The 27,141-nt window shown below is 37.4% G+C and overlaps 1 protein-coding gene across 1 annotated transcript; it reads left to right on the forward strand.

The window, feature by feature from the left end:
* Positions 1 to 719: 719 nt before the first annotated feature.
* On the forward strand, positions 720 to 22,957 carry dok2l (docking protein 2-like). The gene is made up of 5 exons (XM_077242937.1): positions 720 to 949; positions 2,756 to 3,052; positions 3,172 to 3,289; positions 13,176 to 13,348; positions 20,767 to 22,957. Exons 1-5 carry the CDS (start codon positions 890 to 892, stop codon positions 21,658 to 21,660), a joined length of 1,542 nt encoding a protein of 513 aa, XP_077099052.1. The 5' UTR covers positions 720 to 889; the 3' UTR covers positions 21,661 to 22,957.
* Positions 22,958 to 27,141: the final 4,184 nt, after the last annotated feature.

The following is a 27,141-nucleotide window of genomic DNA, read 5'->3' on the forward strand; positions in this document are numbered from 1 at the left end:
TTACACATCATTTGTGTAATTTTTCTACAACTTCCTTGGATGTCACATGGCCAAAGAGGGCATTTGGACAGAGTGGTGTTTTCAGCTGAAAATATGACCTTTTGAAAAAGGTTAGAGTTTCTAAACAATAACATTTAAGCAGCAGCAGCTCTTCAAAAATGTCTACATATGAGAGCCTGTTTGTGAATGTGCTGTAATAGCCCACATTGGTCACAAAGGGGCGCTCTAGACACAGTATCAGACTTTAGGCCCAAGGCAAGAAAAGTCTTGTGTTCATTTCTCATCCCCTGGTTAGTTTCCTGAATGTTATTTTCACATGACTTGAGGTGACAAAAGTACATATGCACAATTTGATGTACATAAATACTGTTGATGTGCAATACATTTTTAGATTCCTAGAAAATTATATTAATAAAATCTTGCAGATTATTTGGACTGACATTGTTGGAATTGTAATAATGCAGACCTTTGCATTACATTTACTGTTAGAGCACCAGTGAAAGATTTGAGGAAAAGTTAATCTTTTCAGGGATCCTGTGATTGATTCTGATGTGGAAGCAGTAGGATGTTGTTGAACGTGTTCACACTTTTCATAGAAGATACACAGTCTCCAGCCCTAAATAGTGTCAAACAGGAAGAATCATCTGAGTAGGAAACCAACCATACCACAGACGTACAGACACACGCCCACTCATCTGACTTCTCCAAGTGACTGATTTAGACATCTTAGACAGGAAGTAAAACTGACAATGTACCTAAGGTCAGTCCGCCATTCACAGCAATACATCTCATTGTCATCCAAACAGTTTAAAAGCAAAGGGTAAGCAAGGGAACCCAAAGAAAGTGAGAGGGAGGAGAGAAAAACAAGATAAAGGCCATCTGAAGAACCATGGAGGAGGACATCAGGAGAAAAGGGACACTTTATTTTCATCAGCAACGCTTCGGCAAGGTTAGACTCAATGTCCTTTTTCAGAGCTGTAAATTATTGTGATTATTTTCACCAGTTTTTTTCTCAAGGTAGGCAAAAACTAAAGACAAAATCATATTCACACTCTTGAATGGCTGTGGATTCAGCATGCATCGGCAGACTAAACCCTACAAAGAACTGCAGCCATACTGGCATAGAGTACAAGTGCGCAAAACTGACCCCATTAACCAATATATAAATATAGATTACAATAAAAATATATGCGGTTTCCACAAAAATATTAAGCAGCACATTGTTTTCAACATTGATAATAATAAGAAATTTGTCTTGAGTAAATTAGAATGATCTCTCAATGATCATATGACTGAAGACTGTAATGTAATGATGCTGAAAATTCAGCCTTACCATCACAGGAATAAATTACATTTTAATATACATTAAAATAGAAAACAGTAATCTTAAATTTTAATAATATTCACAATATTACTGTTTCAATGTATTTTTGACCAAATAAATGTAGCCTTGGTCACCGTAAGAAACATTACGTTTTACTGACATTCGAATAGCTATGCAATCATCAGCTAATAGCTAATCATCACTAAAGTCAAAGACTTTTTGTCTTCATTTTGATGAGTACATCTTTATCCTTTTAAACCTTTTTTTAGAATTTTTTTCAAAGAGTTTTCGTGCATTATTTCTTTAAAATAAATACTTCTTGGTTTGATATTTGTAATGTAATAACATAAATTAGTACTTTATTGCTGTGTTTCTCAACTGGTGGGTCTGTATAACAAAACAAAAATAAGTTTCTAAATGTTTTCCGATGCGAGACTTTTATTTTAAAAAAGATGTGAGTGAAAGTTGTTAACTCTTCTGTCAGACGAAGTTTAAGTAAATAGTGCGTAAGAAAAAAGCGTTGCCAGTATCTTGCCAGATGATATGTTGTCAGTCTATATGTTAGTGTCATTATTCTTACATTATTTTCATAAATAAATAACTAAATTACTAAATAAAAAGTCTCTCACTCACTAACCTGGATGACTATTAATTTCCTACTTTTTAATTCTGAAAAAACAGAGATTCTAATTATTGGACAAAAAACTTCCTCACGTACTAACCTAGAATACTGTTTACCACTTGATGGCTGCTCTGTCAATTCTTCGTTGTTTGTTAGGAACCTGGGTGCGCTTTTTGATACCAATCTTTCATTTGATAGTCACGTGTCTAGTATCTGTAAAACCGCATTTTTCCAGCAACAAATATATCTAATTTACGTCATATGCTCTCAATGACAAATGAGGAACAGTTAGTTCATGCGTTCATGCGTTCATGACAAGGCTAGATTATTGTAATGCTATTATGGGTGGTTGAGCTGCACGCTTAATAAACAAACTACAGCTGGTCAAAAACGCAGCAGCTAGAGTTCTTACCAGAACCAGGAAGTATGACCATATTAGCCCGGTTCTGTCAACACTGCATTGGCTCCCTATTAAACATTGTATACATTTTTAATTGTGTGTTAATTTCCTATTGTAACTGTAAAGCTGCTTTGAAACAATCTATATTGTTAAAAGCGCTATATAAATGAAGGTGACTTGACTTGACTTGACTAACCATGATAACTGCAATTTCTAACCTTAACCCAAAATACCAATACTAGTTTGGAACTGCTATTTAATACCTTATGTTGTTTATTCATATTTTTCCAATTTATGTGTAAGATTTTTTTGAAAACCACTGCTTGAGTGTATATAGGCTACATATATTGTATTCAAATAGCACCAACCGAGCGGCTAACAGACTATAATGTGTGTGTGTCCTCTTCAGCGATGGAGGAAGGTGTGGTGTGTGGTGGTGGCCGAGGGGAGGCGCAACGTCGCACGACTGGAGCTGTACGAGCACAAACACTCCTCCATCAAACAGGGCTCCACCAAACGGAAACCCGACTACAAACAGGTGATCCGGCTGCGAGAATGCATCCGCATATCAGAGAGCGAGATGGCTGACCGCCCCAAAGACTGCGCCGCCTTTCTTCTCGAGACCTCAGATAAACTTTACATCTTCGCTTCCCACCATTCAGAGGTGAAGGACTGGATCAGGAGTCTGTGCGAGCAGGCGTTCCCTGTAGGTTGAATCAAATCACAGCACATAATGATGATGAGCGTTTTGCTAATTGCTTGTAACACATAATGGACACATTTAGGTACAGATGCCACACTTTAAAACCACTTAATGCTTTTCAGAACATCGAGGCTGAACAAAGATTACAGAGAGAGAGTTGCATCTATGATCCTGTTACTGTAAGCAGTTCCAGTGCCAGAGAAATGCAGGAAAACTCTCTCTATGACACGGCTGAGAGCGGTAAGCCAGTTCATGTCACGATAACAACCGACATACGTTATAAATGATTATAAAATCACCTTTTCTTTATAATTCATCTACCTTTATCATTGTAAATAAGGTTGCACAAGCATATGATGAGTTTAAGATATTGCAAACCCAAAGGTAAACTTTCTCAGCTTAACCCTTTCATGCAAGTTTTCAACACAGCAGTTAAAGTTACTGTAGAGTCCATGTCTCTCGTGCCTCCCCTGAGCCTTTTGACTTTAAACAGACCCCCTAAAGTGTGCGCTGGGTTTAGTGGGGGGTAATGGAGAATGAATGGGGGAAAATCACTTGAGAGGAGGCAATGCGTCCATCGGGCTATGATTGGTTATGATTGGATATGATTGGTTCTTGCGATAAATACCGCCTCTTGGTTTACATTCATTCAAGTTCAAAAAACATTACAATTTTCTCATAATATGCACTGCAGCATTACCCCTTTTCTCACAGTGTCTGAAACAGTTCAATCAAGGGTTATATTTATAAACCCCCCCTTTCTTGAGAGTTTACTTTGCTCTGATTGGTCAGATGGCCAAGTCTGTTGTGATTGTTCTACTTCTTACAGTGCGTGTCAGAACCAAAGGTGTATTTACGGCATGTTGTCATTACCGTAATTACGAGATTACAATTTGTAGAAAGCGGTCACGTCCGACTTGTACATGGCTGCAGATTCATTTAGGCGTTGATAGTGTTGCCATTGAACGGCATATGAGTCAGAGGACGTGAACAGCTCCAAGTAGAACATCACGTGTTCCTTTTGAAATTATGGTAGTTATGACATGGCAGGAATGCAGCACAAATTGACAATTACCATATCTGAATTTCAGTTCCGGAAGCTTCCTCAGCACTTGATACACAGTGATATGAACAGTAACAATGGCATCGTTCTTCCCGGGCAGCCAATGAAAATCATAGACTGGCGTTATACAAATTTGTTACAAACCTATACTTAGGTTTGAGCAGGAAGTGAGACTGGAATTACTGACAACTCGTTTCAGGCAGTTCAGAATCAGTTCTTTCTTTAGGGAGACAATAACTTAATTACTTTACAATAACTTAATTTAACCTGCACTTTGATCTTTAAAACTTTGCAGACCTTTTACATTGACAAACACACAATATGAAAACTAATATCTGACAAAGCATAATAGGGGCACTTTAAAATCTTTTTTTTTAAAATGTTTTATATATTTAAAGACAATTGTGAAAATATCTAATACCCCTGGACACTGCTTTAATGCAGCTCACCCTAACATAATATTAGTGATGTTGGAGGGACAGATAGTAGAGAGAGAAGCTATTTTAGTTTGTCCTGTTGCAAGGACGAACAGCCTCTTTTTCAAGCGAAACCTCAGGCCTGAGTCAAATTGCCCATTTGGGCCACAGGTGGCCAACCTTGATTCCATTAAAGGACAGGAAAGAGGGGACACTGTTTTCAGGTGTATGAATAGAGAGAGATCATTCAGGGGAGACGACAAATGAAATGAAGCAGAGGGATGCAAGCTGTCCTCAAATTCACCCAAGGCGACTTCTTATTGACTTCCTGCTTCTTCCTTTTCATCTAGTTCAAGATTTCTACTGGTCCTTGAGTATCATTGACAACAGGGCACTTCTTTTGTGGCGCTTGCTAAGGCAAGCATCACTAGGACTAATACTAAGTTTTTGGTGTGTAACTTATCCCAGACATAAATGAAAAGCAATGAAAAAGAGTTGTGAATTTCCCCTGGTGGACAGTAAAACAGCCCAAACATCCAATAGAGTTACCTTGAATAAGGGTCCTGGGCTATATCTGAATCTGTAAACAATTGACTAGCGAAACACCAACAACAACTTATGAACTAGCTAGCAAAACACCAACATTAACAGTAACCACTTGCATTGTGCTAGCATTGTTGCTGTGATTTTTTATGGTGTGTGTGTTAAAATTAAAACCATTAGCTTTAAATTATGTTCTTTAAAATCTCATAATTAAGTGTCACTGCCCTTGGGCCAGAAGAGCAGCTGGCAAATATAGTTCTATCTTCTGTTTTATCACTTGAGGTAAAAGATCTCAGACTGTCATGAGGGCTCCGTCTAGGTTCAGCGTCTAGGTTCAGCTGCAAGTTTTTAGAGCAGCACATACAGACAGAATGACATGCAGGGGAGACAGAGAGAGAGAGAGAGAGAGAGAGAGAGAGAGAGAGAGAGAGAGAGAGAGAGAGAGAGAGAGAGAGAATGGGGAAGGGAGGTGGATGAGACTTGTTTGACTGTACTTCATGTACTTCAAAATGTTTCTATTTTTGTCTGAGGAGGGGTGACGCATCACATCCTCATATTTTTTCTGTACACCATGTCACTACACAAAAGAGTTCTTTATATATTGACTTCTCCCTTGACAAATAAGTACATGATTAAAAAAAACACACACACATATATATATATATATATAGGCTATATTAAATATGTATAACATATATATAACATAAATAAATAACAAATATATATAATGGTGAATGCACGAATCTTGAACTTTTTCTTAATGCAACAACGTGTAAAACAAGTTATAAAAAGTATAGAGAAACCATTTTTAATTTGATTGTGTGAAAATTATGTTAATTCTTGCATGACCAATTAAATACGTTAAAGGAAAATAAAATTTCCCCTTAAACTGTCCCTTTAAAAATGTGATATTGCTGCCTCAACTACTGAAAATGCGAGGTCATGTCCGATTCACTGCATTATGATATTCAGGATCCCACGCAACATCCCCAGTTGCATACTACACATACTACTTGCATACTAGCCTTTATCATTTTCCATTCATACATAACATTTGCATACTTTACACTGTATATGGCAGAAATAATAAGAGTATTATGCCAATATGCCATGCTGAACATATAGTCTCAATTTCCATTGTCCTTGGTTGAGGACTAAGCGAATAGCTTTTAATTATAAGCAAATCGCTAGATTTAGCAGAACATGAAGTGATTATGTTCATCATCCTTCTCTTAACTGTCTCTTAATGCCTCTTATATTTCATTTTCTCCAATGTACATTTTACAAAATGGCTATTATTCATATTAACCGTACAAATTAAGATGTCTTTGTATGGAAAATATCCCAATCTAGTTTCCAAGCTGACCTGAAATTCTTCACCATCTAGCTGCCAGAGAGTTTCTGAAACTCATAGTGATGCTAAGTTTAAAGATGCTAGAGGTCAGACTTGCAGCAGTTTAAGAATAATTGGATTGCAACCACCATCTGATAGATTTGATTGGACGAGCATAAGTGTTTCAAGTCGGTAGGTTGTGCGTGGTGTATGATGTTTGTATAGAAGCTTGACATAACAGAAAAAAAACACTGGAAGCAGGCTCTGGAAACTAAACATGCTCAATTGCCTCCAATTGAGTGACCTTCACTTAATCAAAGAAGCAAACAGGTAGGCATTTGTCTTCATGTTTACATTAAACGGAATAAATGATTTATTTGACCAGTCTTCGTTCCAAGGGTTTCCAAGTGTTACTGTTATTACTTTCTATCTATCTATCTATCTATCTATCTATCTATCTATCTATCTATCTATCTATCTATCTATCTATCTATCTATCTATCTATCTATCTATCTATCTATCTATCTATCTGTCTATCTGTCTATCTGTCTATCCGTCTGTCTGTCTGTCTGTCCCTCCATCACCATTTAAAAGCATGATTTAAAAATAAATAAATAATACTTTTATTCAGCAAGGATGCATTAAATTGCTCAAAAGTGACAGTAAAAACGTATAAACGTATTATCATATGTCACTATATATATATATATATATATATATATATATATATAACATTATATACTATATACTACACATTATATAACATTACAGTATATAACTATAGTGTGACACATTACATTATATATTAATAAAATGTAATTGCATAGGCCTAAATGAAAACTTGAGAGACATTATATAAATATCATACAGTATATTATATTATATTAAATTATATAAACAGTATAAAATAAAAAAATGGTAACATTTTGGCAAAAAGTTGTTTTAGCTTCCACTTCATTTGGCACCCTGAAAAATGACAGATATTGTGGGATACAGTCTTCCATGTCACGTGCTCTGTCAAAACATAGCTATTTAAGGAAATGAGAGTTCCATGCAGACAAAACATGTGCATACTGTGCACACTTTCATACTGCAATAGTAAAATAAATATAGCCATTTTCTGAACATAGCAAAACTTACAGGATTGGTGGCATCAGATGAAGATAGATTTCTTAAGACAAACATAGTGTTTTGGGACAGCAAAGCTTGTATTGTAGTTCCTGTTGTATATTTTTAGTCGATAGATGCTGCACCCATGGGCCAGATAAGAAGGAAGTGGTATTTTTTTCTCTGATCTATACTTTGAGAGTCAAGATAGTATCAGCAGCTCGCAGCTGGAATCGCATTTTTGTGCCTTTCCTTCCCGAGAAGCCCCCGACTCATCTACTGAATCCGCTGCGCAGTCTCTGAATCTTATTTATGCAGGTGTTACAGTTTCACATTAAGGTGAACTTTACATTAAGGTGAACTTCACACTGGCCTTGTGGTGGTCTCTAATAATACCCCCAGTGCTGCTGTGGTTTGACTGTGCCTTTGATACTGCTGTGGGTTTAAAGCGTAAAACACGAACAGACAACCAATTAGTGCCAAAAATGTATTTGATCACGCATCGTTTGCAATGTTAGAAATTGGCAAACAGAAGACACTTAAGACATGTAAAAATAAATATACACATATGCACAATTAAACTGATGGCTAATTAATGTATCCGTCTCTTCTGATCTGCGTAATATGCTGATGAACTGGTTCTGTTAAGACTCGTTTTAATCAGTGACCCAACAATCAGAGGCTGATTAACACTTGGCAGATCTCATCAGACACCCTTGAAATCAAGATGGGCACTGGGAGTCAGTTTAACATAAATGAACACATAAAAGTAATTGTCAAGTCCTTCTTTGCACCAAAGCACAACTCAAGAAAACATGAATGTTTGCATGATTTTTTCCCCCTCCAAATTGACAACTTAGTCACCTGAACAAAACTCATTGTCAACAGCTTGGGCGTTCAAGTGAATGATGGTGGCATGCAATTTAATAGACAATAGCTTTATTTCAAGATCTAATGTGCTCTGTTGCTGCCTACATAGACACTTAAAAGTAATGGAACCTCATTAGTGACAGATTTGAAACGCCCTACATATATGCATTATACAAATTGTGCTCATCACCCAAGCAAAATAGCTATTTTCTATTAGATTGAACTATTTTAGATCCATACTTATGGGAACTGAATGAAGTATATTGATAATAAACATTTATCTCAGTTTGTCAACATTTTGTATGTAAAAAAAGGCATAATGGGATTGCCTTCTCTATAGGATATATGCAATACTAAATTTGGCCAAAATTAGGTATTTTATCTTTTGGAACACTGGAACATTGTGTGTGCGTCAGGGACACAGCTTAGATGTATTTAAATGCTGTCTATGTAGTCAGCTCACTAGGTTTTCAAACAGAGCCAATTAATAGATTTTGTTTTCTACTATTGGTGCATTCAAGTCTTTCTGAAAAGTTCGTATTTATGATATGGGAAGTTGTAATTACAGGTGCATCAGGTGCATTCAGATCCTGAAAGGGTTAGTTCACCCAAAAATGAAAATGATTCCATTATTTACTCACCCTCAAGCCATCCTAGGTGTAGATGACTTCTTCTTGCAGCTGAACACAATCTGAGTTATATTAAAAAATATCCTGGCTCTTCTCAGCTTTATAATGGGAGTGAATAGTAACTGAGTTTTGAAGCCCCAAAAAGCACATCCATCCATCCATACGGCTCCAGGGGATTAATAATTCCTTCTGGAGTGAAACGATGCTTTTTAACTTCATAAACTACAACCACTGGCTTCTGGAGTTCTGGCTGAAGACCCGAATTTTGACCCGACGCATGACGTATTGATGAACACGGAAGCGCAGAGGAAAGAGCAAAACAAAACACCGGTCACGAATTAGAAGTCTAAAATGAGAAATTTTAAAGAGAAATGTCAGAGGACCTTGAGTTTGTTGTCCATATATATTTGTTTGAACCGCGTGAGGCGTCTACACTCACCTAAGCTTATGCTACGCCTACGTCATATGCCGGAACTTGACTGTCTCGAGAACGCATGGACGGCCGTTACCGTAAGCTAGTGATAACAGTTTAAGTTATAATTATAGATACTTTTCTTACAAAAATGCATCGCTTTGCTTCAGAAGGCTTTTATTAACCCCCTGGAGCCGTATGGATTACTTTTATGATGGATGGATGCACTTCTTTAAGGTACCATTATAAAGCTTGGAAGAGCCAGGATATTTTCTCACATTGTGTTTGGCTGAAAGAAGAAAGACATATACACATAGGAAGGCTTGATGGTGAGTAAATTATGGGTTAATTAATAATTACATATTTTTGGTGAACTATCCCTTTAATTGGACAAAGATTTTAGATTCATTGCACACCAACTGAAATATTTCAGGTCTTTTTTTGTTTTAATACTGATGATTTTGGCATACAGCTCATGAAAACCCCAAATTCCTATCTCAAAAAATTAGCATATTTCATCTGACCAATAAAATAAGTGTTTTTAATACAAAAAAAAGTCAACCTTCAAATAATTATGTTCAGTTATGCACTCAATACTTGGTCGGGAATCCTTTTGCAGAAGTGACTGCTTCAATGCGGCGTGGCATGGAGGCAATCAGCCTGTGGCACTGCTGAGGTGTTATGGAGGCCCAGGATGCTTCGATAGCGGCCTTAAGCTCATCCAGAGTGTTGGGTCTTGCGTCTCTCAACTTTCTCTTCACAATATCCCACAGATTCTCTATGGGGTTCAGGTCAGGAGAGTTGGAAGGCCAATTGAGCACAGTAATACCATGGTCAGTAAACCATTTACCAGTGGTTTTGGCACTGTGAGCAGGTGCCAGGTCGTGCTGAAAAATGAAATCTTAATTTCCATAAAGCTTTTCAGCAGATGGAAGCATGAAGTGCTCCAAAATCTCCTGATAGCTAGCTGCATTGACCCTGCCCTTGATAAAACACAGTGGACCAACACCAGCAGCTGACATGGCACCCCAGACCATCACTGACTGTGGGTACTTGACACTGGACTTCAGGCATTTTGGCATTTCCTTCTCCCCAGTCTTCCTCCAGACTCTGGCACCTTGATTTCCAAATGACATGCAAAATTTGCTTTCATCCGAAAAAAGTACTTTGGACCACTGAGCAACAGTCCAGTGCTGCTTCTCTGTAGCCCAGGTCAGGCGCTTCTGCCGCTGTTTCTGGTTCAAAAGTGGCTTGACCTGGGGAATGCGGCACCTGTAGCCCATTTCCTGCACACGCCTGTGCACGGTGGCTCTGGATGTTTCTACTCCAGACTCAGTCCACTGCTTCCGCAGGTCCCCCAAGGTCTGGAATTGGTCCTTCTCCACAATCTTCCTCAGGGTCCGGTCACCTCTTCTCATTGTGCAGCGTTTTTTGCCACACTTTTTCCTTCCCACAGACTTCCCACTGAGGTGCCTTGATACAGCACTCTGGGAACAGCCTATTTGTTCAGAAATTTCTTTCTGTGTCTTACCCTCTTGCTTGAGGGTGTCAATGATGGCCTTCTGGACAGCAGTCAGGTCGGCAGTCTTACCCATGATTGCGGTTTTGAGTAATGAAACAGGCTGGGAGTTTTTAAAAGCCTCAGGAATCTTTTGCAGGTGTTTCGAGTTAATTAGTTGATTCAGATGATTAGGTTAATAGCTCGTTTAGAGACCCTTTTCATGATATGCTAATTTTTTGAGATAAGAATTTTGGGTTTTCATGAGCTGTATGCCAAAATCATCAGTATTAAAACAATAAAAGACCTGAAATATTTCAGTTGGTGTGCAATGAATCTAAAATAAATGAAAGTTTAATTTTTATCATTACATTATGGAAAATAATGAACTTTATCACAATATGCAAAATTTTTGAGAAGGACCTGTATTTGTTCAAATAATTCAGCGAATTTGTATACATTTTTATGTTTTGGTATATACAATCTGCTTACGATGCACTGACTGTCATGTTTAGGGGTGAACCTTCATGCTTATGTTTTTTTTTTCTCCAAAAATACTTACATTACATACAAAATACAAAACACATTTCCATATAAATTAATATGAAATTGCCACCTCATAAAATAGTAGTTTTCTCATGAGAACAGGTTTAAGGCACTGCCCATGCTATCAGGGAACGTTCTCAAAACTTTGGCTAACAGTCAAGATGGTTCTCTCAAAATTATGAACAAACGTTCTTCCAGTAACATTAATTTAATTTTCGTTCAAAGTTATCCGGGCTTTAATAGTTTTCAAAACCTTAGCACAAAAAAGTTATTTATAACCTACATCATTCTGGACCTTTTTTCGTTTCAGTTCGTCTAACGTTTAAAGAAGATACTTCTTGTTTCAGAATGTTGAAGAACATTCAAAAGTAACATTCCCATTATGTTTGCAAAATTAAAAAATAGAATGTTCCCCTAACATTTGTATAAACAACAAAAAACATTTTAAAAACATTTCAAAAACTGAAAGTTTTGAACATTCAAAGAATATTCAGAAATAACGTTTTCATAACTTAATGGGAACGTTAGAAAATTTTACTTAATTGTGGTTGGGCAATAAGTCTTATTTTTTTTCTTTATTTATGATAATTAAGTAACTCAAATATCAATAACATTACAAAAGGAGTAAAAACAAATGCATGTGCGTACACCCAAATGATTGTTAATCCAGTGAAAGAACATTGTTTGCACAGATAAGAATACTTGCACACAATTATTGGTGCTTATACATCTAATCTTTCACTACTGTGTTAGTGTTAAAACATCAAATGACAAAGACTGTATCTCCTGATAGCATGAGAACTGTGTAGTGCTGCATGTAACATTCTCCCTTAGCGGCACTGCAAATGAAAGCGAACAGAAAAAACAAGTACATTTGACATTCACGGTCACGGGTGAGGTCTCACAGGGCAACAAGCCAACAGTCTGAGAGCTTGTTTCATCCTGGAAGATGTAGAGCGAGGAGGAAGAGGCTCAGAAAATGACAGCTGTGAACATCAACCGAAGGAACAAAGGCTGAAGTTAGACGGGTCTGCCATCTCTGGCTTCTTCCTGCTCCTGTGGACATCCAATTTTAAATTTCAAAGCGATCTCCAGAGGAAAAGCAATAGTTTGTGTTCCCTGCTGACTTCGGGTCAAAGTCTACGAGTGACTTGTGATTCAGCTATATTGTACTTGCACCCATGTGGAAAGTTCATAAGTTGAAATTGTGGGAGTGGATGGAAATATTTAAAGGAACAGCTCATCCTAAATGGTGCTTTAAACTCTTATGACTTTCTTTCTTCTGTTGAATACAAAAGGAGAAGTTTAGCAGAATGCTCTTTTTTCATGCAATAAATGAGTTGGTGATTTTAAACCGCAAGCTTCAAATAGAGCAAAACTCATCACTTATTTATCATAAAATCAACACAAAAGTATCATTAAAGTTGTAGCCTACAAGTTGGACATGTGCTTTTGTCACAGTTAGCCACATGACATGCAAAAACCAAAGGCTTTTTGGCTGTTTGGCATAAATGACATCAAACTGCAACTAAGTGTTTAAAAAAAATGTAAACAAGGGTGAATAATGTCTTATATTTTATACAGTTCCTTATTTTATTGTGTTTTATGGGCTGTTCAAACTGGACATGACAAGATATTCACATGTTGTTGTTTTTTTCTTGCTGATTTCTTTTTGTGCTAACACTCACAAGTTTCTTTTGTCTTGCAGTTCGAGATTTCCTGGTTATAGCAGTGGGCACCGAGGCTGCCATTCGGTGCAATCTGTATGGGGACTATATCCTTACTCCCCTGCAGGACTGCTTAATCCTGAAGGACGTCAAAACTAAGGAAGTGCTTTTCAAATGGCCATACTGTTACGTAAGGAAGTTTGGACAAGACACGGTAAGCTGGTGTCACTTTAAATTTAAAGCTATTCTTTCATATCTACCATTTTATATATATATATATATATATATATATATATATATATATATATATATGGGGTGTAATATTCACAATAATGGCGATACCTCATACCTCTTCCGTCTTCACAGTTCTGAATGTTTTTGGTATAGCAGGGGGAAAAACATACAATTAATTAATAAAAACATAGCTTTTTCAGTAAGCCAAAAAATCATGTCTGTAGTTACATTTTAAATAGTCTGTCAATATTGCTGCAACTGGTTGTAACACACTGCAGTTTATGGTGCTGCTGTAATTGGGGGAATTTGAAGAGTTTACTCTTTTGGATGCGAAATATGTTTAAAAAATATTTTAAAATAAGGTTAGAATTATCGCGCTCCCATTCTTATCCGCTCTGTCTACCTCTAGTGCATACACACACTGGCACTCGTTCATTGAAGTCTACTAAGTTGAAAATAGACTTGCTTGCTGTCAGGATAATCCTATGTGAAAATGGACATACTTGCAAGAATTTGTAAAATTTTGTAGTAATGTGTCTGGGTCAGACAGGTCAATTTAGCTCAAAAGGAATTATTAATTAAGTTATAGGGAATCTTAAATGAATCACTTAAACGGCCAAGCAAATGACTCGTCCAGCGTTCATTTGAACGGGCCGTAACTATCAGCTCTAAAACGGATATAAATATCCAAACTATAGTGAAACACTATCGTAAGCACATAACACAAGAACAATTATCTTTAAAATACAAAGAAGACTTTATTGATTATTCTAACACATAAAACTAATATCTACAGAGGAGGAAAGAGTAATAAAATATTCTACTCAAGTAAAAGTACTACTTCAATGAACAGTGGGTGGGGTGGGGAGTACACTCCCGTGTAGGGTTGTAATGGTATGAGATTTTTACAGTATCATAACGTCTCAGAAAATATCACGGTTTACAGTATTAATCAATTAATAAATAAACGGTATTATTAAATTATGGTTATTATTGGTTATTATGGTAATTAGGGTATTTTATTCAAAAAACTAATGTTTCTTTTTATGATTTAATCCAAATATATTATCAAAAACGGTGGCAATCAAATGAAAATTTAAACTTGTGTCCTTTTATTTTTTGGGGAAGAGCTGCAAAAAACAGATTTACTAAATTAAACCATGGACAAAAAATATATGCCTTAATTAATGTTTAAATAAATAATATTATTGTTGTTGTTATTATTATTATTTTGAGAAGTACGTTCTATTGTATACCTACAATAGTAATATATTTCTGTCATAATTTCTCCTAGTTAAACCAAACTTTTATTTTGACGGGTTGTAGTGAAGACCTGTTTCAAAGTGTAAGCCTATGACAATGGTTTTTCTCAAATAAAATGATGAAAATGCTCATTAGGCGTCTCTCAGAGCAGCTCTGGAAATGTTCATTTATTCATCATGTACTCAAATTGTTTGTGAGACGCTGAAAACACCACGCGTACTTGAGTATGTAGTAGACAAAGTGGAGCAGCTCATTCACACCGATTCACAGAAACGCAGAAACAAGCAGGTTATATATTTACATTGCAGTATTTTTGCGCTTAAATATTCACAGAGCATGTCGCAATTGGATTTATTGCACAGTTCTACTTTCCATGTATTCATCCATCCATCATTTTGCGTGTTTTACGTGAAGTCTTCTGCGTTATGTAAATTGAATTTTCATGACTGGATTCCGGGATTCCCTCTGCATCATGTAAATCATTCGGCCTTACGTTATAATTGGGACATACCTTAATCTGCAGGGGGATGGTATCCTATGTATCCTCCTTTTGCAGCCACTTTGTGTCAAAATTTTTTGCAAATTGGATATATATCTCGAGGACAACCACACTTTTTTACATCCAAAGTATTTCCATACTGGCCATAATTCGCTTCATAAAAATTCGAGGGCGCTTCGCTTTCAGCTTCAGCTGGGTCTGCATCACCTTTTTTACGTGTTTGTTCTCCCGCCCTTCAATCAATGCAGTAGTTTCCGGAGTGTGATTTTTTTTCTGCCTTGTATTGTTATTTTTTACTCAGTAACGGATATGATTTCAAATGTAGCGAAGTACAATACTTCAAACAAAACGTACTTAAGTAAAAGTAAAATTACATATTTTAAAAACTACTTAAAAAATTAGAAGTACACAAAAAAACGACTCAATTACGTAATGCAAGTAAATGTAATTTGTTACTTTCCACCTCTGAATATCTAACACAATCAGATGCACACACACATTCATACGAGTTGCAGAAAGAAAGAGAGTGAGGAAAGAATGAGTTTTAAGAGTGAGATGATGAAATCCCAAGTTTCTATATGCACTTATAAGACATGACCTGAACGAACCATCAATCATTAGTTTAACCCTTCTATGGCTTCTTAGGCGGGGTTATTAAATGTTATATCAAAGCACCAGTTCAGTTAAGAGTCTGGAGGCTACTTGCTTGTCGTTGCGTTCCTTTAGGGATTCCTTTTGTTGGCGTAAAAGGGTGTTTCCCGAGTTTGTTGATTGGCTGGCGGTTTCCTCGTGCCTGGATAGATGTCTTGGGCGGCCAATCACGTGGTGTGTTGGCGGATGGATGGAAAGTCTTTAAAGTTGGAAAGCAGGCTTTGCAGTCTAATCGTTTAAACGAAACTTTGCAGCAAATCGTAACTTAGAATCGAGACTCAACGGAAAAGAAAATAAAGCTAAGAAAGCTAAGAAACAGAAAGAAAAGTGAGACGAAAGTGAGATGGCTTGAATGAAGCTATTTAACCCATGTTCTTCTGATCTTGATTTGGGTTATTTTGTCTGCTGGGCTACATGGTTACTCGTCTGTCCGGAACTCTTTCAATCCAACTAAAAACTCTGGCTTTGTTCGGGTCCTAAGATTTTAAACTCAGCTGTTTGTCCAGCCTCTTGGATGAGTTCTGACCAATTAGGTGGTACTAAGAGAATTAGTGGCATTCTCTTCACCTCTCATCGTAGACCATGCGTTATCAGTGATCTCTTTACTCTCCGACTCTAGCAGAGTACAAAAGTGTACAGTTTAGACATGATTCCTATTATAAGATCACAAAACATTTTACACAGATTTCAATCAAGCCATCTTCTGAATTAAGAACATATGATAGTACTGATAGTAAACAAGACACACTTTCATTCAAACATCTAATAGTTATAACAATTACATGACTTGTATGTGATCTAAGCATAATAGGCGCATACAGAGGTTGTAGATACAATATAGGATTATGTAGTTGAACAATGTTTGATTAGAAGTCCGTCAATAATTGTTTTTGGGATGATTTTATGTATTTTATATGTAAAGTCTCAGTCACTGTGGTTTTAAGAGATTTCAAAACTGGGGTCTTCCAAGGTCCTTAAAAAGGAGGAGGTCTGTTTTAAATAATTTGTCATGGGTTCAAACAACCTCTGCCGTTATCTTGGTGGGTTCTGAGCCGTGCCATCTCTGAACCAATCAGTTTTTTCCAAACTATCTAACGTTGACAACGTTCTCCTTTAGTTGGGCCCATCTCTTTGAAGCTTTAGAACTGGCTGGAGCCCACTCCATTTATGGTCCTAGATTGGACTGGTGATTTGGGGGTCTGGAGTGTTGAGTTCTGTGTGGAATTATGTTTGAACGAATCACCTGGAAGATTCATTTGTGTTTGGTTCGCCCTCAAATCCTTCAATTTACAGGCAAGTATGAAAACGCAAGATGTAAGTTATGTGCTGAAGAAAACTTGTCAGGTGTGGGGCTGGTGAAAGGAGCGAGAACTCAGGTGCGGTGTTGATGGGCATTATTTTAATAATAAAAATAAAACAAAATACAAACAAAAACTACCCCGAGGGGGAAGACTTGACCTGACTTGCCTTGACAGCAGGGAAACATTGTGGGCTTGAGGTGAATGGAAGCGTCAGCATCTGCGAACTCAGACGTGTAAGCACCGATCTTTTATACCATGAGTATTAGAACACGATTGGATAGATGAGAAGGTAATAAGTGACTTAGCAATTGAGTCTTCCCGGCAGAACTTATGCTAAAGCTTTCATTTCCGGTGGTTCTCGCAGGATTGCTATCAGTCTTCTCCTCCTTTCCTGCTGGCGACGATAAAATGTTCGCACAACGAGGACGTTTATTTGGCGAATTTGAACTAGCCTCGAGTATACAGTAGTTGGTGCTGCAGATAGTAAAGCCGTAATAACAATATAGTCGCAACGATATGCGTCTGTTCATTCATTCTTGGCAAATTATAATTTTCTTTATATATATTCTTGTCAAAGTTACCTGCTGAATTGACAACATGCTGACGTCAGACGCACATCCGTTTACAAACCAATCAATGTTAAGATGCAGCCCACATAGATGATGATGACAGGATGCAAGTATGTAATGTAAAGTTCTTTAGTGCGCTCGCATAATTGCAATGTGAAACCAAACTAAAATTTACTGAATGTATAAAATATATAAAAACATGAACTTTGGTTCGGACCTTGGTGCGGACTTTCAGGTGTGAAAACGCCCCTAGACCGTGACCAGGGAGGGACGGGAGGGTTAAGCCAGGGAGGTCCCAGCAGAAGACCAGGGCGATGCCGGAGGGACAGACCAGGCGTGCTCCAGCGGTTCAGGATTACCGGCTGAGGGCCAGGGTTGGTTAGGCGGGTCTGGATCCCTGGCAGAAGGCCAGGGTGGGTCAGGCTGAGCAGGCTTGGCAGGTGTCCAGGGTGGAGCATGAGTTCAGAGTGTAGCAGGCTGAGCAGGCGTCCAGGGCGGAGCCGACGCCTCAAGGGGCCAGGGTGGTTCCGACTCTTCAGGGGTCCAGGGCGGATCCCATGCTTCAGGCGCAGAGATGGCCATCTTGTCCGAAGACACAGGCACGGTTGACCTGCCGTGAACAGTCTCTGGCTCAGCAGACCTGACAGGTAGCATGGGCGGAGCCGGCAGGGCAAGGAGCTTGGAAATGGCCTCCAGGCCTTGTGGGACGGAAGACGCCTTCCTCCTCCGCACACTCAGACAAAGATGAGACAAAACAGGAGTGTCAGAGCTCTGTCACAAAACCAAGAAATGAACTAGACCAGTGGTTTTCAAACCTTGGGTTGCGACCCTCGGGTGGGTTGCGAGAATTAAAAAATGGGTCGCCAGTGATTTAAAAAAACAAAAAAATAAAAATTAATTCCATTTTCTAAAAATATGAATATTAATAATAATAGCTTTGATTAGAAGTACACTAAAAAAACATTAAAATTCATGCAAAATAAATAATACACGTCACCTCACCGGCTGACCGACCTACTCGTAGCCCTAAGCAACACAAAACAAAAAACCTTGTGCGCAGTGTTGTTGATATGGAGCCATTTTATTTTTTTTCCCATAAGATGATGAAAATATTCGGTACCGTGACATTAGTAGCCCGTAATGAATTTATTTTATGCTGAATAAGCAGGCCCACCCTTCTCATTAATATATATACACAAAACACGCACTCGTTCGCTCCATCCGCAACACACACACGTTTGCTCCATCGGCAGCAACACACAAACACTCGTCGTTCCTTCCGCAACACACTCTCGTTCGCTCCATTGGAAGCAACACACACATTTCAGATCAATATATTTGATTTCCTTAAAATTGTAATTAACACTAACTTTATTCTCATTTGAATTATAAATATGTTTGCTTTTAAACTGTGTGTGATTTTGGTTGGGTGACAGTTGTAGGTTAAGTTTGATAAGAGTTTACAGTTTGACAAAAGCACAATGTTGTGTTTTATTGTGAGAGTTCACAAATATAAATAAACACTTTGCAGTTTGAATGATGTCCTGTATGAACAAAGCGACGGAGTATGCTTTTGTTTCCAGTGCCGCGCCTCACACACACACACGCACGCACGCACGCACGCACGCACGCACACACACACACACACACACACACACACGCACGCACGCACGCACGCACGCACGCACGCACGCACACACACACACGCACGCACGCACACACACACACACAAATACACCATTCCAGGCTTGACATCGCAGCCTGTTCATTATAGCCAAAATAAAATATGATAATAAAATAGTCAACCTAATATAAAAATCATACTGCTCTGTTTAAATAGTCAGTAGTACAATTCGTACCATTCAGCATAAGCACCGCTCAACTGTGATATTTCCAAGCACATTTTTGCGCATGTTAAAAGGATGATTTTTTCCTGTCAATATTGCAACGTGAGTGAAGTTGCTACAAAGCCTATAATAAAGAATAGTTTACCATCAAATACATCGCGAATGTTGAAACATTTTGATTTTGGCTTGTTTATAGTTATTATTTTTTTAAATTCTTGTTCTGTTCTGAATATTACATTTAAAGAGTTTGCTGTGGAATATGTTTTGTGTATTTTTTAAGCATGCAGCAAATGATAGGCTATTAATTGGTTAAAATCCCTGTATGTAGGCCTATAGCTTGATCAAATTATTTCAGAATAGACTTTGCGTTGCAATCGCTAGAAGGATCAGCAAGTGCACGTGCATCATCAAAACTGGTTAAAAAAAGTGCTGAACTGATTTTTTTTTCTGCGCACAAGCCTATGGGTCGCGTCAAAATAATAATAAAAAAGGGTCCCTCTTGAAAAACTTTGAAAACCACTGAACTAGACAGAAATGACAGAACCCTGATAAAAACTAGTATCATGGTTTTCACATTTTTGAAGGATCATGTGACACTGAAGTAATGGGTACTGACAATTCAACTTTGTCATCACAGGAATAAATAAGTTATTTAATAGTTATTTTAACTTACAATAATATTTCATATTATTACTGTTTTCACTATATGTATTTTAGTATATCTAAAACATTAACAAAACTGTTTCACATGTGGTACAACCAACATGCAGAAAAAATCCTTAAAACAGGAAATCGCACCATGTCATATCAACAGTGTAATATTTATTTTTAAAAAACTTTAAAATATCTAATACACTTTTGTGCATACATGTATAAAGATGAAAGGAAAATGTTTTTACTTGGTTACTCATGATATTTTTTTCTTGAAAATGGTATAAAAAGTTTTTTTAAACTAGGAAACCAACATGAATACAAATATTTCATTGAGAGGTTTCTTTTCCTTTATCTTCAAAGTGATCAGTGATCCTTTGGTGTAAATATGTCATTTTTATTGACTCTTTAATTTCAAAAGGCCGTTATGTCAATTGTGCAGGTGTGAGATTTTAAAAAAAAACAATTTCCTCATTTAAACATATTGCATTTAATTTGCATGCCTTTTCTCATGGGAAACAAACAGCCTTTCTTTATTAACGCCTGAGTGATTGTGGACAAACATTTCTGGTCTGAAATAGATTTCATAACTTTCCCTTCTCTTTTCTTTCCCTCAGCTGTCATTTTCCTTTGAGGCTGGTCGCAGATGTGAGTCCGGCGAGGGGAATTTCGAGTTTGCAACCCATCAGGGTGAAAGACTGTTCAATGTTGTCAGTGCATCCATCCAGAATCTGCCAAGACCCTCCACAGCGAATCCGAACAGCCTTGACCATGCAGAACAAAGTAGAGTTCAAGAAACCGTGGCCACAGTTGAAACCTACGACTACACCATAGAAACTCAAAGCTCTGACTTTTTACCTGAGGGCAAGATGCAGAGAGCAGTTCAGCGTCCATCAAAAATGCTCAACCCTGCTTGGAGGAGCTTTTCTTTGAATGCAATAGAGCCACAAAGCGAAAGTCAAGTGATGAGCATTGACAGCGACCTCGAGAATAAGGAAGCCATCTACGCCACAGTGTCAAAAGCTCAGCCAAAAGCCACTTCCCCTACAGACCCTAAAATGCACTGGCAAAACCTGAGAAAAGCTCTCCAGCAGTCTGCATCTCTCCAAGACGCTTTAAGGACCAATGCTGACATTTTGCAGTCTGATTTCGAGATCTCCCGGGAAGATGGTGCACTTGAAGAGACGAGGGCCACGGAAGATTCGACTGACTTGTTGGGCGATTCCATCCAGCAATTAGCAATTAATGACACATTACAGGACATCAGTGTGGAGCCAATTTATGCAGATCCACAGGACTTCCAAGCCAGAGCTGAGTGGGTTGTCAGTGCTGTGTGTGAATCAGAGGAGGTCATCGAGGCTAATCAAACAGCTCATGATGGGGCAGACCACCTAGCTGAGCATGTCTTCTACAGCCCACAGGCCATGGCTGCCCCCTCCAACCCCATGCAAAGTCCAGATGATATGTATTCAAATTATGACAATTTGATGTTGAAGGGGAGGCGCATATAATGGCATTTCTCAGTCAAAATCAAGGGAGGTAATTAATAAAAATTGTACCTGTTTGAATATACACTATGGACAAAATTATTGGAACAGACATGTTAATTATTGAATTCAGGTGTTTCAATCAGACCCATTGCCAGTGTATAAAATCAAGCTCCTATCCATGCAGTCTGCATTTACAAAAAAAGTAATGCAGTTTCAAAGCTTTTTTTTAACATCAGTACCTGACCTCACAAATGCTCCAAAAATGTCCTGTGTCCCAATACTTTTGTCCATATAGTGTATATAAAGGGTGTAATGGTACACGTATACATACAGAACTTTTGGTTCAGTATGCATGTGTACTAAATTAATACAGCGTTGTTTTAACCACTGCATGTGCAAAACTTGTGTGTGTGTGTGTGGAATGTAGTTTCAAACTCTGAGTTTGCCCCCTACTAGGATGGGATAGTCTAGTTTATGTTGATATACTTTGATGAATCTGAAAAATAAGGAGCTACTGCCGAAAAAGTGCATGGTCCAAGTTGTCTTAAACATGAGACATGCTTTATTAAGTGCTTCAAATACATTCATAAGCATACATTGCTTTCCCTACTGTCAGATCCATGTCGTTTTCCCTTCATTACAATTTCTAACTATGAACTATTTTAATAACTTTTAAACTAGTGATTTTTCGGCATTGTACAATGTAGCAATAGTTAACTTTATTAATGAAAATTATTATAAGTTTTACTGAGAAAACATGCTTTCTTTTTATACGCTGTGTTTTCGGCTAAGAGTCTGGATGGGGGTCATTATTGGGTATGCAGTTGAAAACCCTTAGTTTAGTGAATTCGCCATGCTCTTTACTTGGTGAAAAACAACAAAACCTCTACTGTCACTTCATGTATCATGTTTTTCCACTTAATACCCTCTTCCAGGAAATCTTTGATTGCTAGCTGGAGAAATGTTCATGAAATCCGCTTGACTGTAATGGAACAGTAATAATTACAGTTGGTGGGACATGCATTGGCTGCGGTCTGTCTCTTGCAGAGTGATTTAATTAACTGTGCGAAGGGACCTGCGGCTCCAAACTGATTGGGATCCCGACCTGCCTGAGTATGAAGATGTCACAGCGCTTCATTCATCTCGTGCTGTCTGTCACTCTCTCCACTGAGATGACGCCTGCTGGAACGGACCGATGTGGAGTGTGCAGAATGATGCCGTTTGGAGGGCTTTCATTAATTAATTTCATACTCTACTGGAAAAATGTGTGTTCATTTAATCATCAGATGGTTAATAAAAGCAATTGTAAAAAATAAAACTAGCAATCATCTATTACTAAATAACGTACACACCAGGATTTGTACACAACATTTTTTTGCTATGATTAGTTATAAAAATTTAAATATATTTCTTTTTAATATATGATTTTTGCAGTTATTACTTTATGAAAATGTGAAAATACATTTGGAGATGTTTTCTTTTTAGCTCTATCAGGGGTGTAACGATACCCTTATGTCACGATTCGATACGTATCACGATAACGAACTCACAATACGATATTATTGTGCGATACTCCAAAACATATGATAAAAGGTTAACAAAAAATGTACTGTTGATTACAATGCTAAATTTTATATTACATTGGGGGTGTAAATGAATAGGCTTGGACTTGATGCTGGTAACCCAATGCACAGGACAATGGTGACACATGAATAAAAATATTCATGATTCTAAAGCTGAAAATTCAGAGTTATTTGAGACGAATATGCTTGCACTTTGTCACTGACTAGATATATTTTAAGTAATATAGGCCACTTTTTACTGGTACATTTTTAAGACATTTGGCATTATCAGGACCCACAAATATATATTACCCCATTGCATTATTATACATATATTCAACATTATATATAGTAGTTTAATGTAGTACTGAAACACAGTCTCTCACAGTAATTTTTATTTTGGGTGAACTATAAACAATACATATTGTCACTCTCCACGATGCATATTGTTGCATTTTTGTATTGCGATATATATTGTCACACTTCAATATACTGTTACGCCCTATCCTCCATCTATCTATCTATCTATCCATCCATCCATCCATCCTGACAAGACAAGGAAAAACAGCATTTTTAGCACCACTAAGAAAAAATACTTACATATGTAATTCCCTAATCTGCAACACAAATATTGTAGAGGGGCTTCGTATTTCTGAATTTTAATATTGAAATGAAGAACAAGTTTTACCCACCTTTTAATGTCCACTTTGATGGACTGGCACTAGGGGGCAGTCTCTCTCTCCCAACACATTATGACTGCTTTTGATGTTTGTGAAGAGTCCTGCTGAATACCGACTACTATTTTGCAGATGTAAAATATGAAATGATCAATTTGATATGAGTCTCCAGAGAAACCAATGAGATATGTTGTTCTGATGTGATTTTGCATTCGGAGACCTTGCAATGAAAACTAGTCTTTCTTGAAGTTTGATATTCTATTTTTCCCTGACAGGGTTGGGCCAGGCGAAAATACAGCTGCATAAATGCAAAAAGAATCTGTGTGGTTAGTCTGCACCTGTGAAATACTAACAACCGAAAAGCCAAAATTCTTTTGTATTGTGTTTACTTCGACAAAAGCTAGTGAATTCCAGTGCCTTAATTAGACAAATGGCAACACGACAAGTGTAAATGAGAGCAGACTGTGGAAGAAAAGCCCCAAAGGAAACGCAGCGCATTATCTTTCACGGGCCAGAGGATGTTCAGTGACACTGTTTGCTTCAGCGGTTGACCTTCGAGCTCAGGCCATCAAATGCCTCCTGTTAAGACACACAGCAAACCCTCATCAGATTTGTTGTAAACATGATACCAACTTAAGGTAACACATTTCACTTAGTCATCCTACACGAAAAATATTAGACCTGGTTATATTATATACTTTAGTCATTATTAATCTTCAGAGAGTTATTTCTATGGGTGACCTTGGTAATCTACAATAGGTCAGAGAACTCTTGCTTATGATGTTGTTGAAATAAATCATAATAAAAATTATATATAACATTTTTGTTTTATCCACTATGATATTGTAATAAAATAAATGTAGCTTTGATGAACATAAGGGACTTCTTAAAAAAAAGTACGGATATTTTGATAAGAGGATTGATTACAATATTTTATCATATCACCTTTTAAAGGGACATTAAGTAAGAATTACTCCCATCTAGCGGTGAAATTGTATTTTGCATTCAAACGAATTGTGCTCTCCAGCACCTACTATAGGTTTTTTCAAATGCGTGTTGCATCTACGGTAGCTGTTATGTACCAAAAAGCTATGACAGGATGTCTTCTAATACCACTTCGTCGAGTTTTCCTTCGGGTGAACAGTTTTGTTATTTCAAACAAACTTCAAATTGACACAACGAACAAACGAATGTTACAGTATGAAGTAATGAGTGTCAAAAAAATCTGTGCATCATTCGTTCAGTCGTGTTTTGATTTAATATTGAAAGTAGAAAAATGAGAAAACAGTTCTTTTTTTGTTTTTCTACATTTTTTCCAAAGAAACGAAAAACAAGAATTCAGCTTGATTTTCGATTTTCGTTCTGAGGTAGAAAAATGAATAAACAGCTTGAATATTCGATTTCTACACGTGTGCGAGAATGAAACGCCCCTTTCCTCTGATTTGTCAGCCTAAGATCAAACTGCTCTGTCATCAGTCCTTCCTCGGTAGTGCACAGCAGAATAAGAGTCCTCCGCTGCTGATAATATGCGGATTCTTAACTCGTTTATTACAACTACATTTCATCTTTTTCTCATCAAACAACCAGACTAACGAATGGCTCGACACAACCCGTACCGGGGAAGAGGCTACAGGGCTTTCATCTGTGTAGATATAGCCTAAATACACCTACGTTGGTATGGCAGGGTAGCTGCTAAATGACGGCTGCTAGCATGGTCGCCCTCGCCCAGTAAGTTTAAAAAAAATTATATAATTAATTGAAAATTAAATATTTTAAACACTAATATTAAAAGGAAAGAATAATGAATTGCCTATAATAGGCCTAATGTCGTTCACGCATGAGCTGTCATCAGCCTGTCTATCTAACAACTAGAGAGAGAACAACATAGATATTAAAATGCATACTCTTCTGAGTTTTATGACGTAGGCCTTGTGTTTCATTAAAATGTATTAGCCTATAATCTAAAGGATACACGCTTGTGCGTGGGGCACCGGGTCATGCTAAGAGTAAAAAACACGCACGCGTCACATTGTAAAAAACGCATTTCATTATTAGCCTATTCAGAAATTGTGTAAAAGAACGGTAAATAAAATACTAAATGAACATTATAAACACTATGAATAACATGTTATGCGTATTTTACTTCCCCTTACTGTAGCCTATGTCAAATCTTTAAATGAATGGTAGCCTATCCTATTAAGAAAACAAGAATAAAAAAAATTTAGCTACGTATAATAAAAAAAATACATAGTAGCCTATCAAAATAGCCTATTGTGCCCTTTATTACAACATTAGCCTATTTTAAACAAGAAGCCTAAACAAATTTATTTGAATCAAAACTGAAACTGTACCGACGTTGGGTTCGCACCAGTTCGCACATCTCTCATTCGGCCCAACGTTTCCATATTTGCAATGTAACATTTGGATGCTAACTATTAATGTAAAGAGGCTTCGTACTTCAGTCGAGTCCTAATATAGACGAAGGCTAAATCCGCACTTCAATGGAAATGAGTTTGGAAGAACAGCAAGTTATGACTGACCGGCACAGTCTTTATATTGTACAAAAGACGAATAAAATTAGGCAGAATAACTTTTTATATGTTTGGTTGACTGTTTTATTTTAATAATGAAAATGCGTGACAAGTTTGTAATGCCAGAAGTGAACTGATAATATGTTGTGTAAGCGCGATGCGCTGGCGCCATCACTTGGATTTGTAAATAACTTAATACTCTGTCGTTTAATACTTCGTCATTCCAAACAGTAAAATGTATATTTTAATTTGTGTACATTCAAAATGACTACAAAATGTCATGCCTTTGAAAAATAAAGAAAACAACACGATGCGCTGCTTAAGCGCGTCTCTGTCTCATTGAACATCTACCTCAGAACGAAAATCAAGCTGAATTCTTGTTTCTCGTTTCTTTGGAAAAAATGAAAAAACAAGGAACTGTTTTCTCATTTTTCTACTTTCAATATTAAATCAAAACACGACTGAACGAATGATACACGGATTCAAAAACATGAACTATTGTAATTAGTATATGCCTTGTTTACTTGTCATATTTTTTTGAAGTATGTGCATTGTTAGATATCATCATCAGATGATTCAACAGTAGGGAGAGGAAGAAGTAGAGGTAGAGGAAGAGGACAGAGAGGCAGTGGATCAGTGGGATCTAGGCGAGGAGGTGGACGACGAGGAAGAGAAGGAGAGTGAGAGTCAATACAACTACGACAAAGATGCCCGGCAGCTACAAGAGCTACA

Source organism: Siphateles boraxobius, unplaced genomic scaffold, assembly GCF_051911475.1.
Source record: "Siphateles boraxobius isolate OS27281-9 unplaced genomic scaffold, OSU_SipBor_1 25, whole genome shotgun sequence".
Lineage (NCBI taxonomy): Eukaryota > Metazoa > Chordata > Actinopteri > Cypriniformes > Leuciscidae > Siphateles > Siphateles boraxobius.